This window comes from Staurois parvus, unplaced genomic scaffold (genome assembly GCF_062004578.1).
Source record: "Staurois parvus isolate SC_StPar_1 unplaced genomic scaffold, SC_StPar_1.0 ptg002113l, whole genome shotgun sequence".
NCBI lineage: Eukaryota > Metazoa > Chordata > Amphibia > Anura > Ranidae > Staurois > Staurois parvus.
Window position 1 is genome coordinate 4533580 of NW_028319909.1, and position 14083 is coordinate 4547662.

Here is a 14083-nt window from a genome sequence, read left to right on the forward strand (position 1 = left end):
ACGTTTGTGAAAATGAATCAGGCGTGGATTAGTCTGGATTTCAAACCACCAGTTCCTGACACAACTGACTAAATCCGCCATGAATCATGCCCCAAACATGTTATTATTTTTAACATAGGCCTCTGTATGGCCTTCAATTTAAGCTGCTTACGCTTCGCCACTCTGCCATGGGCCCCTGTACCGCCTCCTCTTGCTGCTGCCAGGTCCAGAGTGTGTCATGGGTCCCTGTACGGCCTCCCATTGCTGCTGTCTCCATCGCCACACTCTGCCATGTGCCACTTTCAGGTCTCCTCACACTGCTGGTGGGTTCCATTTTGTCATAGGGTGCTGGCAGATTACGGGCCTCCCATTGCTGCTGCCAGGCCCGTAATCTGCCATGGGCCCCCGTACCGACTCCTCATGCTGCTGCCAGGCCCGTAATCTGTCATGGGCCCCTGTACCGCCTCCTCATGCTGCTGCCAGGTCCAGAGTGTGTCATGGGTCCCTGTACGGCCTCCCATTGCTGCTGTCTCCATCGCCACACTCTGCCATGTGCCACTTTCAGGTCTCCTCACACTGCTGGTGGGTTCCATTTTGTCATAGGGTGCTGGCAGATTACGGGCCTCCCATTGCTGCTGCCAGGCCCGTAATCTGCCATGGGCCCCCGTACCGACTCCTCATGCTGCTGCCAGGCCCGTAATCTGTCATGGGCCCCTGTACCGCCTCCTCATGCTGCTGCCAGGTCCAGAGTGTGTCATGGGTCCCTGTACGGCCTCCCGTTGCTGCTGTCTCCATCGCCACACTCTGCCATGTGCCACTTTCAGGTCTCCTCACACTGCTGGTGGGTTCCATTTTGTCATAGGGTGCTGGCAGATTACGGGCCTCCCATTGCTGCTGCCTGGCCCGTAATCTGCCATGGGCCCCCGTACCGACTCCTCATGCTGCTGCCAGGCCCGTAATCTGTCATGGGCCCCTGTACCGCCTCCTCATGCTGCTGCCAGGTCCAGAGTGTGTCATGGGTCCCTGTACGGCCTCCCATTGCTGCTGTCTCCATCGCCACACTCTGCCATGTGCCACTTTCAGGTCTCCTCACACTGCTGGTGGGTTCCATTTTTTCATAGGGTGCTGTATGGCCTCCCATTGCTGCTGCCTCCACACTGTGGCTCTACACTCTGGTTTTGGCCCCGTGACTGCCCAAATGAGTGAAGTGTGCGGTGATTCTAAGATCGACGGCACTCATCTGCATGTCATACTGACTGTCAGTATTATTTCTCTGCCCCAGAAGACTCCAAGGGCATTTAAATTAAAGGTACAGTGTTCTGCACTAATATAAAGGCTCTCTGAAGCCTAGAAACACCCTTTTTATAAGTTAAATTCGCAGCGAATATATTCGACTCGAATCGAATTTATTCCGCGAATTCGCCGAATCAGCCGAATCGAATTTTTGAATAATTCGCTCATCTCTAACTTACACAAATGATTGGCACTATTCCTTTCACTGTCACCAATAATGGGGCACTATTCCTTCCACTGACAACAATGATGGGGCACTATTCCTCCCACTAATACCAATGATGGGGCACTATTCCTTCCACTGACACCAATGATGGGGCACTATTCCTCACACTGATACCAATGATGGGACACTATTCCTCCCATTGACACCAATTATGGGACACTATTCCTCCCACTGATACCAATGATGGAGCACTATTCCTCCCACTGACACCAATGATGGGGCACTATTCCTCCCACTGATACCAATGATGGGGCACTATTCCTCCCACTGATACCAATGATGGGGCACTATTCCTCCCACTGACGCCAATGATGGGACACTATTCCTCCCACTGATACCAATGATGGGGCACTATTCCTTTCACTACCAGCAATGGGGCACTATTCCTCCCACTGATACCAATGATGGGGCACTATTCCTCCCACTGACACCACTGATAGAGCATTATTCCTCCCACTGACACCAATGATGGGACACTATTTTTACCACAGACACCAATGATGGGTACTATTCCTCCCACTGACACCAATGATTGGGCACTATTCCTTCCACTACCAATGATTGGGCACTATTCCTTACACTTCCAATGATGGAGCCCTGCTTCTCCCATTGATACCAAAGATGAGGCATTATTCCTCCCACTGACACCAATGATGGGTTGCTATTCCTCCCACTGACCCAATGATGGGTTGCTATTCCTCCCACTGATACCAATAATGGGACACTATTCCTCCCACTGCCACCAATGAAAGGACACTCTTCTTCCCACAGACACCAATGATGAGGCTCTATTCCTCCCACTACCAATGATGGTGCCCTGTTTCTCCCATTGATACCAAAGATGAGGCACTATTCCGCCCACTGACACCAATTGTGGGTCCTGTTCCTCCCACTGACCCAACGATGGGGTGCTATTCCTCCCACTGATACCAACAATGGGGCACAATTCCTGCAACTGACACCAATGAAAGGACAAGACATTATTCCTGCAACTGACACCAATGATGGGGCACTATTCCTTTCACTACCAATGATGGGGCACTATTCCTCCCACTGATACCAATGATGGGGCACTATTCCCCCCACTAATACCAATGATGGGGCACTATTCCTCCCACTGATACCAATGATGGGGCACTATTCCCCCCACTAATACCAATGATGGGGCACTATTCCTCCCACTGATACTAATGATGGGGCACTATTCCTCCACTAATACCAATGATGGGGCACTATTCCCCCCACTGATACCAATGATGGGGCACTATTCCTCCCACTGATACCAATGATTGGCACTATTCCTCCCACTGACACCAATGATGGGACACTATTCCTCCCACTGATACCAATGATGGGGCACTGTTCCTCCCACTGATACCAATGATGGAGCACTATTCCCCCCACTAATACCAATGATGGGGCACTATTCCTCCCACTGATACCAATGATGGGGCACTATTCCTCCCACTGATACCAATGATGGGGCACTATTCCATCCACTGATAGCAATGATGGGGCACTATTCCTCCCACTGATACCAATGATGGGGCACTATTCCTCCCACTGATAGCAATGATCGGGCACTATTCCTCCCACTCATACCAATGATGGGGCACTGCTCCTCCCACTGACACCAATGATGGGGCACTATTCCTGCCACTGATACCAATGATGGGGTACTATTCCTTCCACTGACACCAATGATGGGGCACCATTCCTCCCACTGACACCAATGATGGGGCACTATTCCTCCCACTGACACCAATGATGGGGCACCATTCCTCCCATTGACACCAATGATGGGGCACTATTCCTCCCACTCATACCAATGTCTGGCCCTCCAAAAGTCTGAAGGACTGTAAACTGGCCCTTTGTCTATAACATTTGGAGACCCCTGCTGTAGAGTACCGTTTTGACATTTAACCCCTATAGTCCTTAATGTTGGATACCCAGAAGTTTCATATCGTATCGCACTGTATTGCATTGTGTTGTGTTGTATCGTATTGTATTGTATCATATCGTAATGTATTGTATCGTATCGTAATGTATTGTATCATATTGTATTGTATCGTATTGTATTGTATCGTATTGTATTGTATTGTATCGTATTGTATTGTATCGTATTGTATTGTATCGTATTGTCAGACATTGCTGTCTTACTTGTTTGTTAAGTTTTTCTTTTTTTTTCTATGGCCTGTTGACTTTTCGATGGCACACAAGCATTGTATTGTTTGATATTCTGTTACTTTTTGTGCGTCTCTAAATGAAAAAAAAAAGTCAACCTGTCATAAAATTAACAAAAGAAGTTTCCCCTTCTGGGTGTGTAGGAATCTGGGTGTGTAGGGATCTGGGTCTGTAGGGATCTGGGTCTGTAGGATTCTGGGCGTGTAGGAATCTGGGCGTGTAGGAATCTGGGCGTGTAGGGATCTGGGTCTGTAGGGATCTGGGTGTGTAGGAATCTGGGTGTGTAGGGATCTGGGTGTGTAGGGATCTGGGTGTATAGGGATCTGGGTCTGTAGGAATCTGGGTCTGTAGGAATCTGGGCGTGTAGGAATCTGGGCGTGTAGGGATCTGGGCGTGTAGGGATCTGGGCCTGTAGGGATCTGGGCCTGTAGGGATCTGGGCGTGTAGGGATCTGGGCGTGTAGGAATCTGGGCGTGTAGGAATCTGGGCGTGTAGGGATCTGGGCGTGTAGGGAACTGGGCGTGTAGAGATCTGGATCTGTAGGGATCTGGGTGTGTAGGGATCTGGGTGTATAGGGATCTGGGTCTGTAGGAATCTGGGTCTGTAGGAATCTGGGCGTGTAGGAATCTGGGTGTGTAGGGATCTGGGCGTGTAGGGATCTGGGCGTGTAGGAATCTGGGCGTGTAGGAATCTGGGCGTGTAGGGATCTGGGCGTGTTGGGATCTGGGCGTGTAGAGATCTGGATCTGTAGGGATCTGGGTGTGTAGGAATCTGGGTGTGTAGGGATCTGGGCGTGTAGGAATCTGGGCGTGTAGGGATCTGGGTCTGTAGGAATCCGGGTCTGTAGGAATCTGGGCGTGTAGGAATCTGGGTGTGTAGGGATCTGGGTGTGTAGGAATCTGGGTGTGTAGGAATCTGGGTGTGTAGGAATCTGGGTGTGTAGGGATCTGGGTGTGTAGGAATCTGGGTGTGTAGGAATCTGGGTGTGTAGGAATCTGGGTGTGTAGGAATCTGGGTGTGTAGGAATCTGGGAGTGTAGGAATCTGGGAGTGTAGGAATCTTGGGCCCCTCAGCACTCTGGGTCCCCTTTATGGCCCTCTATGTGACAGAAGGACATAGAACTGACATCGAAGTTGATAGAAGGAACCTATAAAAATCCCTATCAACGTTTTATATCACAAGGATTTCTTTCTCAGTCAAAACGTTTCTATTTGTGATTTCAGAGACACTTCCACAACCATTTATATCAGAATACAGAAATTTGGAAGACAAGGAGACGGTGAACATTACCTGCACAGTATATCACTCCTGTCCCTCCCATCCCCCGACTCTCACATGGAACATCAACGGCCATCCTACAATGAAAAGTCATAAATATGTGAATACTCCAGAACAGTGGAGGATGGAGTCCATAATGACTTATACTGCTTCCTATACAGATGACAACACACTTCTACAATGTGCAGCTGCTTTTCCAAATAATCAAACATCTGTTAAAAAAGTTACATTAAAAATAAAATGTAAGTAAATCTAAATTTCTATATGTACATTTTTTCACCAGCTTGCACATTATACAATTCATACAGAGCCCGCCTCTTTTCCTGGCTGGAGGACACCCATCATCATTTCGCTCTTTCCTCCCCAGACTGACTGTTCTTGGCCTGTCCCTTTCATTTGTTGAATTTCAGTTCTTTAAATTATGGAGGATCGGCATTCCCATGCGGGCTTTACCTACAGGGCAGCCTTTCTGTAAATATAGCCTTCATAGGAGCGCCCGCTCCTCCAGTCTGACGTCCACCCACCGAGGAATTTTGATATTTGCATAACTCCTCCCAGGGTCCAACCCACTGCCTGCATCAGGGCTGAGGGCTCTGCAGAGGAGTGCTGAAGAAAGGTGCTGTGCAAAGAAGAACAGAGACCCAGTGATGACTTCACTTCGTCTAAAACAAGCTATGTAATGAAAATGGAAAATATGTATTAACCACTTCAAGTACGGACGGTTTTAACCCCTTCCTGCCCAGGCCAGCTTTCCGCGCTATCACACTTTGAATGACAATTGCGCCGTCATGCAACACTGTACCCATATGAATTTTTTAGCATTTTTTTGAGACAGAGAAAACTTTATTTTGGTGGCACTTATTCACCACTGGGATTTTTATTTTTTTGCTATATAAATGAAAATTTTTTACAATTTTGAAAAAAAAAGTTTTTCTTATAAAATTTTGCAAATAAATAATCTTTCTTCATAAATCTTGGCCAAAATTTATTTGGCTATCTTTTTAGTAGAGAAAAAAATAACCCAAATTAGTTTATAACCAAAAATTATAATTTTTTTAAATTTTGTTTTACATTTTTTTTAATATTATTATTTATATTTTTGTTTTTTTTTAACATACCGTCACCCTAGCAGTACAATGTCCACCATAGTGACAGGTCAGCATTCTTTCCCATGATTGTGATTCCTACTGAGAGACCATTTAAGGGCTCAGGAACCCTTTGCAGGTGTTACAGCTTAATGATCTGATTAGAGTGGGACACTTTGAGCCGAGAATATTCCACCTTTTCCCAATATTCTCATTTTCTGAGATTGTGGATTTGGGGTTTTCATGAGCTGTAAGCCATAATCATCACAATGATGACAAATCACGGCTTGAACTATCTTGCTTTGCATGTAATGAGTCTCATATATTAGTTTCACCTTTTAAGTTGCATTACTGAAATAAATGAACTTTTACACGATATTCAAATTTTTCGAGTTTCACCTGTAGTAAAGCAGCACACAGTTAACCCTTTGATCGCCTCACATGTTAACCCCTTCCTGCCCAGTGCCAATAGTACAGTGTCAGTGTTTTTTTATTAGCACTGATCACTGTATTGGTGTCACTGGGGATATCAGTGACAACAAATCAGCCCCTCCCTCCCCAAGGAATGCCCGCCGCAGTCCCGCCGTAAGTCGCCGATCACCGCCATTACTAGTAAAAATAAAAATTCCAGTATCCATACCGCCATTTTTATCTCATAATTGTCAGTCGTTTTTTTTTAATAGCGCAAAAAAAAAAAATTCCAGTATCTATACCGCCATTTTTAAACGCTATAACTTTCACGTAAACCAATTAATTTACACGCATTGGGAATTTTTTTTGTAGCAAAGACATGGAGCAGAACACATTTTGGCCTAAATTTATGACAAAATTAGTTTTTTAAATTTTTTTTACTGGATCTGTGTAATAGTAAAAAGTCAAAAATAATGTTTTTATCTCATAATTGTCGGTCATTTTTTTTAATAGCGCAAAAAAAAAAATTCCAGTTTCTATACCGCCATTTTTAAACGCTATAACTTTCACATAAACCAATTAATTTACACGTATTGGGATTTTTTTTTTAGCAAAGACATGGAGCAGAATACATTTTGGCCTAAATTTATGACAAAATTAGATTTTTTTAATTTTTTTTACAGACATGTTTAATAACAAAAAAGTCAAAAATATTGTTTTTATCTCAAATTGTCGGTCGTTTTTTTTTTTTTATAGCGCAAAAAAAAAAAAAATGCAAAGGCAACTGAATACCAGCCAAAGAAAGCTCAATTCGTGGGGAAAAAAAGGACATACATTTCATTTGGGTGCAGCGTCGCATGACCGCAAAAAAATGGCCTGGTCAGGAAGGGGGGTAAATCCTCTGGAGGGCAAGGGGTTAATATGTTGATTGGGGGGGGGAGACGACCATAGAAGGCAAAATATAAGCAGATTAAACTTCAGCTTGAATGTTTTTCCATTATTTATTTGCCACCAACCTTTTGTACTGGAGTGTTGGCAGGGGCGGACTGACAACTCATGGGGCCCCCGGGCAATAGGGGATCATGGGGCCCCTGTGTCCTTGCCCAAACTCATAAAAGCCTATGAAAAAGGTACCAGGGGCATCTCATGGAGCCCCCTACTGACCCTGGGCCCTTGGGCAGTGCCCGGGTTTCCAAATGGCCAGTCCTCCCCTGGTTGTTGGCACCCTGGACATGAAAATATACTCAAAATGGAAAAAAAAAAGAAGTTTATGTGTATTCTAAGCATTTTCTTTCGGCTATATATTTTTTAGCCAATTTTATTTATATGATACGTTATAAACCACGCCATATATTATCTGTTACTGCATAGATCATCCCAAGAATGTCACCATTTCAGTTGATGGAAAAAAGAACACACAAGAGGCTGATGATGTCACGTTACTTTGTTCAAGCCAAGCCAATCCTCCGGTAAATAATTACACCTGGTACCGGATTGTCCAGGGAAGAAAATTATTCCAGGGACACGGGGATGAAATATCTGTGAAGAATACAACAACAGCAGAATATATCTGTGCTGCAACGAATGAAATGGGAACCGGAGAGTCTTCTAGGTTCAAAGTTACTAAGCAATGTGAGTCATACAATACTATTTATATTTATATTTATCTTTATTTCACTTCCATATTTTTCTATTAGTTTAAGTAGAGCTCCAGTCATACAGAAAAGTATAAAAAAAGTATAGCCTATTAAAGGGTTACTAAAGCCCAGACCCTGCATTCACTATATCCGGTCTCCCCAGACCCTGCATTCACTATATCCGCTCTCCCCAGACCCTGCATTCACTATATCTGGTCTCCCCAGACCCTGCATTCACTATATCCACTCTCCCCAGACCCTGCATTCACTATATCTGGTCTCCCCAGACCCTGCATTCACTATATCCGGTCTCCCCAGACCCTGCATTCACTATATCCACTCTCCCCGGACCCTGCATTCACTATATCTGGTCTCCCCGGACCCTGCATTCACTCTATCAGGTCTCCCGGGACCCTGCATTCACTATATCCGCTCTCCCCGGACCCTGCATTCACTATATCCGGTCTCCCCAGACCCTGCATTCACTATATCCGCTCTTCCCAGACCCTGCATTCACTATATCCGCTCTCCCCAGACCCTGCATTCTTTATATCCGGTCTCCCCGGAAACTGCATTCACTATATCCGCTCTTCCCGGACCCTGCATTCACTATATCCGCTCTCCTCGAACCCTGCATTCACTATATCCGCTCTCCCTGGACCCTGCATTCTTTATATCCGGTCTCCCCGGAAACTGCATTCACTATATCCGGTCTCCCCGGACCCTGCATTCACTATATCCGCTCTCCTCGAACCCTGCATTCACTATATCCGCTCTCCCTGGACCCTGCATTCTTTATATCCGGTCTCCCCGGAAAATGCATTCACTATATCCGGTCTCCCCGGACCCTGCATTCACTATATCCGCTCTCCCCGGACCCTGCATTCACTATATCTGCTCTCCTCGAACCCTGCATTCACTATATCCGCTCTCCCTGGACCCTGCATTCTTTATATCCGGTCTCCCCGGAAACTGCATTCACTATATCCGGTCTCCCCGGACCCTGCATTCACTATATCTGGTCTCCCCGGACCCTGCATTCACTATATCTGGTCTCCCCGAACCCCGTATTCACTATATTTGGTCTCCCCGATCCCTGCATTCACTATATCTGGTCTCCCCGGACCCTGCATTCATTATATCTGGTCTCCCCGGGACCTGCATTCACTATATTTGGTCTCCCCGATCCCTGCATTCACTATATCTGGTCTCCCCAGACCCTGCATTCATTATATCTGGTCTCCCCGGACCCTGCATTCACTATATCCGGTCTCCCCGGACCCCGCATTCACTATATCCGCTCTCCCTGGACCCTGCATTCACTATATCTGGTCTCCCTGGACCCCGCATTCACTATATCCGCTCTCCCTGGACCCTGCATTCACTATATCTGGTCTCCCTGGACCCTACATTCACTATATCCGCTCTCCCCTGACCCTGCATTCACTATATCCGCTCTCCCCTGACCCTGCATTCACTATATCTAGTCTCCCAGAGTACACAGAACATGGAAATGAAATTAATTTAGTAAATATAAACTGCTAAATACCTTTTCTCATCAGCAGTTAGAGCTGTCTTGTGACTTCTATCAGTACCCAGCAGAGCATTGGTTAAAGCTTGAAGGAGGAGTTTTCTTTCTCTTCTCAAAGTAAAAAGAAAGAAAAGAAAACCCTTAAAAGATTGAATTAAAAAAAAAACAGGTTTTGCTGCAATACTCACATTCAAAACACAACTGTCCTCAGCTTTTCCATATTGATTGACAGCCAGCATCATTCAACCTTATTCATCTGAGCTCAGGCTGTCATGGGCCCACCCCTAGTTTGTGATAGGACAGTGAAGAAGAAGCAGCATGGTAATGAGATCATCTATCTGTCACTCTTCTCTCTCCTCCTATCAGTGGGCTCCCTGTAAGTACATGAACTGCATTATAACAAGAATTTGATATCAGGTCCAATTCAGGTGCTTACAAATTAATTTAATGATGTATTATTAAACACAAAATGCATTAATTTCTGTCTTTTATACCTGCCTGGAGTTCAGCTTTAAGGTGGGTGGACTTGTACGCCGTGTCAGCACTTTAGTCATAAATATAGCAGCGCCAAGAAACAATTTCATTTCAAAGAAATTGTTTCTTTGTATATGAATAATATGATCATTTATTGATGTTAAGTTGCAATATTGAAAATGAATAAAATATTTAAATAAACAAATTAAAAAAAATAAATATATAAATATATAAAATGTATAAATAAATAAAATATATAAATCTATAAAATGTATAAATAAATAAAATATATAAATCTATAAAATGTATAATAAATAAAATATATAAATCTATAAAATGTATAAATAAATAAAATATATAAATCTATAAAATGTAGAAATAAATAAAATATATAAATCTATAAAATGTATAAATAAATAAAATATATAAACTTATAAAATGTATAAATAAATAAAATATATAAATATATAAAATGTAGAAATAAATAAAATATTTAAATATATAAAATGTATAAATAAATAAAATATATAAAATGTATAAATACATAAAATATATAAATATATAAAATGTAGAAATAAATAAAATATATAAATATATAAACTGTAGAAATAAATAAAATATATAAATATATAAAATGTAGAAATAAATAAAAAATATATAAATATATAAAATGTAGAAATAAATAAAAAATATATAAATATATAAAATGTAGAAATAAATAAAAAATATATAAATATATAAAATGTAGAAATAAATAAAAAATATATAAATATATAAAATGTAGAAATAAATAAAATATATAAATATATAAAATGTATGAATAAATAAATTAAAATAAACAAACAAACAAATAAATAAATATAGCAGTGCCTTGTGTCTTATGTTCACTGACATAATCAGAAAATTCTGGACACGTAAGATATTCTTGCCCTATTGCTGCCAATCTAAAAAAAAAATAACTGAAATACTGAATGCAAGATGGATTATCTAAATCATAATGGCGCTTTTTTTCCCAGCACATTGTTGTTAATATAGAGACCTTCGCCATTAGGTTTGACTAAGTAGATACAAAGTCGGTGACTCAAGCCTGGAGGAAACGTACAGAAAACCACCAAGTTATCAGGAATGAAGAGCTGCTTCCGGCGTGGCTTGTATTTATATGTTTGTTATTGTTAGTGCCTGCATCATCCATGGAGACTCTAAAAGATCGATGTAATTATCAAGGGGAGGCGATCACTTAATAAATGAAAATATCATACGAAGACATAGAAGGTTTAGATCCAAGGCTAATGAACTGATATAAATAATGCAAGAAGAAGAAGTGTACAGACCAGATGGGAATGGTTGATAGCGGAAAAGGGGAACTAGCAATAACTACTTTACAAGACACCTGAGATACCAGGCATGGTCGGCGTGGACGTGCTTAAGTGCTTCCTCGTTGCCTACGTCCTCTTTCCTCTGATTTTATGAACAAATGTATTTTCGCTTTCACTGTATCCTTTACAGTAATCCACTAGACCAGGGGCGGACTGACAACTCATGGGGCCCCCGGGCAATAGGGGATCATGGGGCCCCTGTGTCCTTGCCCAAACTCAAAAAAGCCTATGAAAAAGGTACCAGGGGCATCTCATGGGGCCCCCTACTGACCTGGGTCCAAATGGTCAGTCCGCCCCTGCACTAGCCACACTAAAGAAAGTACAAATTTCATAACAAGCAACAAAAGCACTTTAAAATAAGACCTATTCACCTCTGAGGCTATAGGCATTGTGGAGAAATTTGGTTTCAAAGTTCATAACTAAGACACTGAAATCTTGGCTCCTTTCCTATTACTTTCAATTGTAGTAGAATCTTGGCAGTCTGCCAGTCCTCTGTGTAAATATACAGCAGGTGTTTGTAAACCAGCCACCCAGCTGCTGTGACAAGATCCACTCAACGAAGAGTACATCCTTACTCCATGCCGTCATTTTGTCCCACATGGTAGAAAAAATATCTTTTAAATATATCTTAAAAATATTCTTCCCAAATATATTGACAGATATCTGAAATACTACAATTTTGGCCGTATTCAATATATTTCAAAATATATTTAAATATATATATGTATATGTATATATATATATATATATATATATATATATACTGCATGTTGAAATGTGTTTTTTTTATATATTACAAAATATATGAAAAATATTTTTAAAAATATATTTTTCTTACATATATTCTTCAGATTTTTTTTTAAGATATAATAAAGTAATTTTAACATATATTTTTACATATATTTGTAAACGCATTCCAAAAAAGTTGATTAAATGTATTTTTAAAGATACACAGTATCTCTCTTTCCCCCCCCCCCCCCCCCTCTCTTTCTCTCTCTCTCCCTCTCCCCCCTCACTCCTCTCCCTCTCTCTATATATATACTGCATGTTGAAATGTGTTTTTTATATATTACAAAATATATGAAAAATATTTTTAAAAATATATTTTTCTTAAATATATTCTTCAGATTTTTTTTAACGTATAATAAAGTAAAATAATAAAGTAATTTTAACATATATTTTTACATATATTTGTAAACACATTCCAAAAATGTGGATTAGATGTATTTTTAAAGATACACAGTATCTCTCTCTCTCTCTCTCTCTCTCTCTCTCTCTCACTCTCTCTCTATCTCTCCCTCTCTTTCTCTCTCTCTCCCTCTCCCCCCTCACTCCTCTCTCTCTCTATATATATACTGCATGTTGAAATAATGTGTTTTTTATATATTACAAAATATATGAAAAATATTTGCAAAAATATATTTTTGTTAAATATATTCTTCAGATTTTTTTTAACATATAATAAAGTTATTTTAACATATATTTTTACATATATTTAATAATATATTTAATATATTTAAACACATTTCAAAAATGTGGATTAGATGTATTTTTAAAGATAAACAGTATACATCTCTCGCTCTCTTTCTCTCCATATATATATAATGTTGAAATGCGTTTTCTATACATTACAAAATACATGAAAAATATTTTATAAAAACATTTTCAAACATACTGTATGTCTTTAAAATTATATTTAAGCTACATTTTTGGAATGCATTTACAAATATATGTAAAAATTACTTTTTTATTTATAGGTTAAAAAAAAAAAAAAAAGCATATATTTTAAAAAAATATATTTTAAAAAATATTTTTCATATATTTTGTAATATATAAAAAACACATTTCAACATACAGTATAGAATACGACCAAAATTGTAGTATTTCAAATATATGTAAATATATTTGAGAAGAATATTTTTTAAATATATTTAAAATATATTTTTCTTCCATGTGGGGCAGTCTCAGTAATAATATTCTATAAATAAAGTCCAGCAGAAAGATTGAGACCCCTTCAGAATGATTACATCTGGGTGCAAATGGGAACTCAGATACTTGCATTTTATTTGTGGAGCCTGTAAGAGTTACAAATACTGGATGAGCGATTCAGCATTCCTGCATCTTCACAAAATTGTGCCTCTTTTCTCAGCAGTAATCTTATAACTCAGGGGTCTCCAAATTTTCTAAACAAAGGGCCAATTTACTGTCCTCTAGACTTCAAGGGGGCCGGATTGTGGCCAGCGGATTGTGGCCAGTGGGAGGAATAGCACCCCTTCTTCGGTGTCACTGGGAGGAATAGCACCCCTTTGTTGGTGTCAGTGGAAGGAATAGCAACCCATCGTCGGTGTCAGTGGGAGGAATAGTGCCCCATCATCGGTGTTACTGGAAGGAATAGCACCCCTTCGTTGGTGTCAGTGGGAGAAATATCACCTCATCGTCGGTGTCAGTGGAAGGAATAGCACCCCATCATCGGTATCAGTCGGAGGAGTAGCACCCCTTCTTCGGTGTCAGTGGGAGGAATAGCACCCCATCATCAGTGTCAGTGAGTGGAATAGCACCCCTTCGTCGGTGTCAGTGAAAGGAATAGTACCCCATCGTTGGTGTCAGTA

At 41.1% G+C, this 14083-nt stretch overlaps 1 protein-coding gene across 1 annotated transcript in view; it reads left to right on the forward strand.

The window, feature by feature from the left end:
* LOC149432758 (B-cell receptor CD22-like) overlaps nucleotides 1-14083 on the forward strand; it is a 36629-nt gene that overhangs the window by 9973 nt on the left and 12573 nt on the right. Inside the window, exons 3-4 of the mRNA XM_089665039.1 lie at nucleotides 4906-5202; nucleotides 7828-8088. Of these exons, the coding sequence (XP_089521165.1) occupies nucleotides 4906-5202; nucleotides 7828-8088 (558 nt within the window). The remainder of the gene's footprint in view (nucleotides 1-4905; nucleotides 5203-7827; nucleotides 8089-14083) is intronic.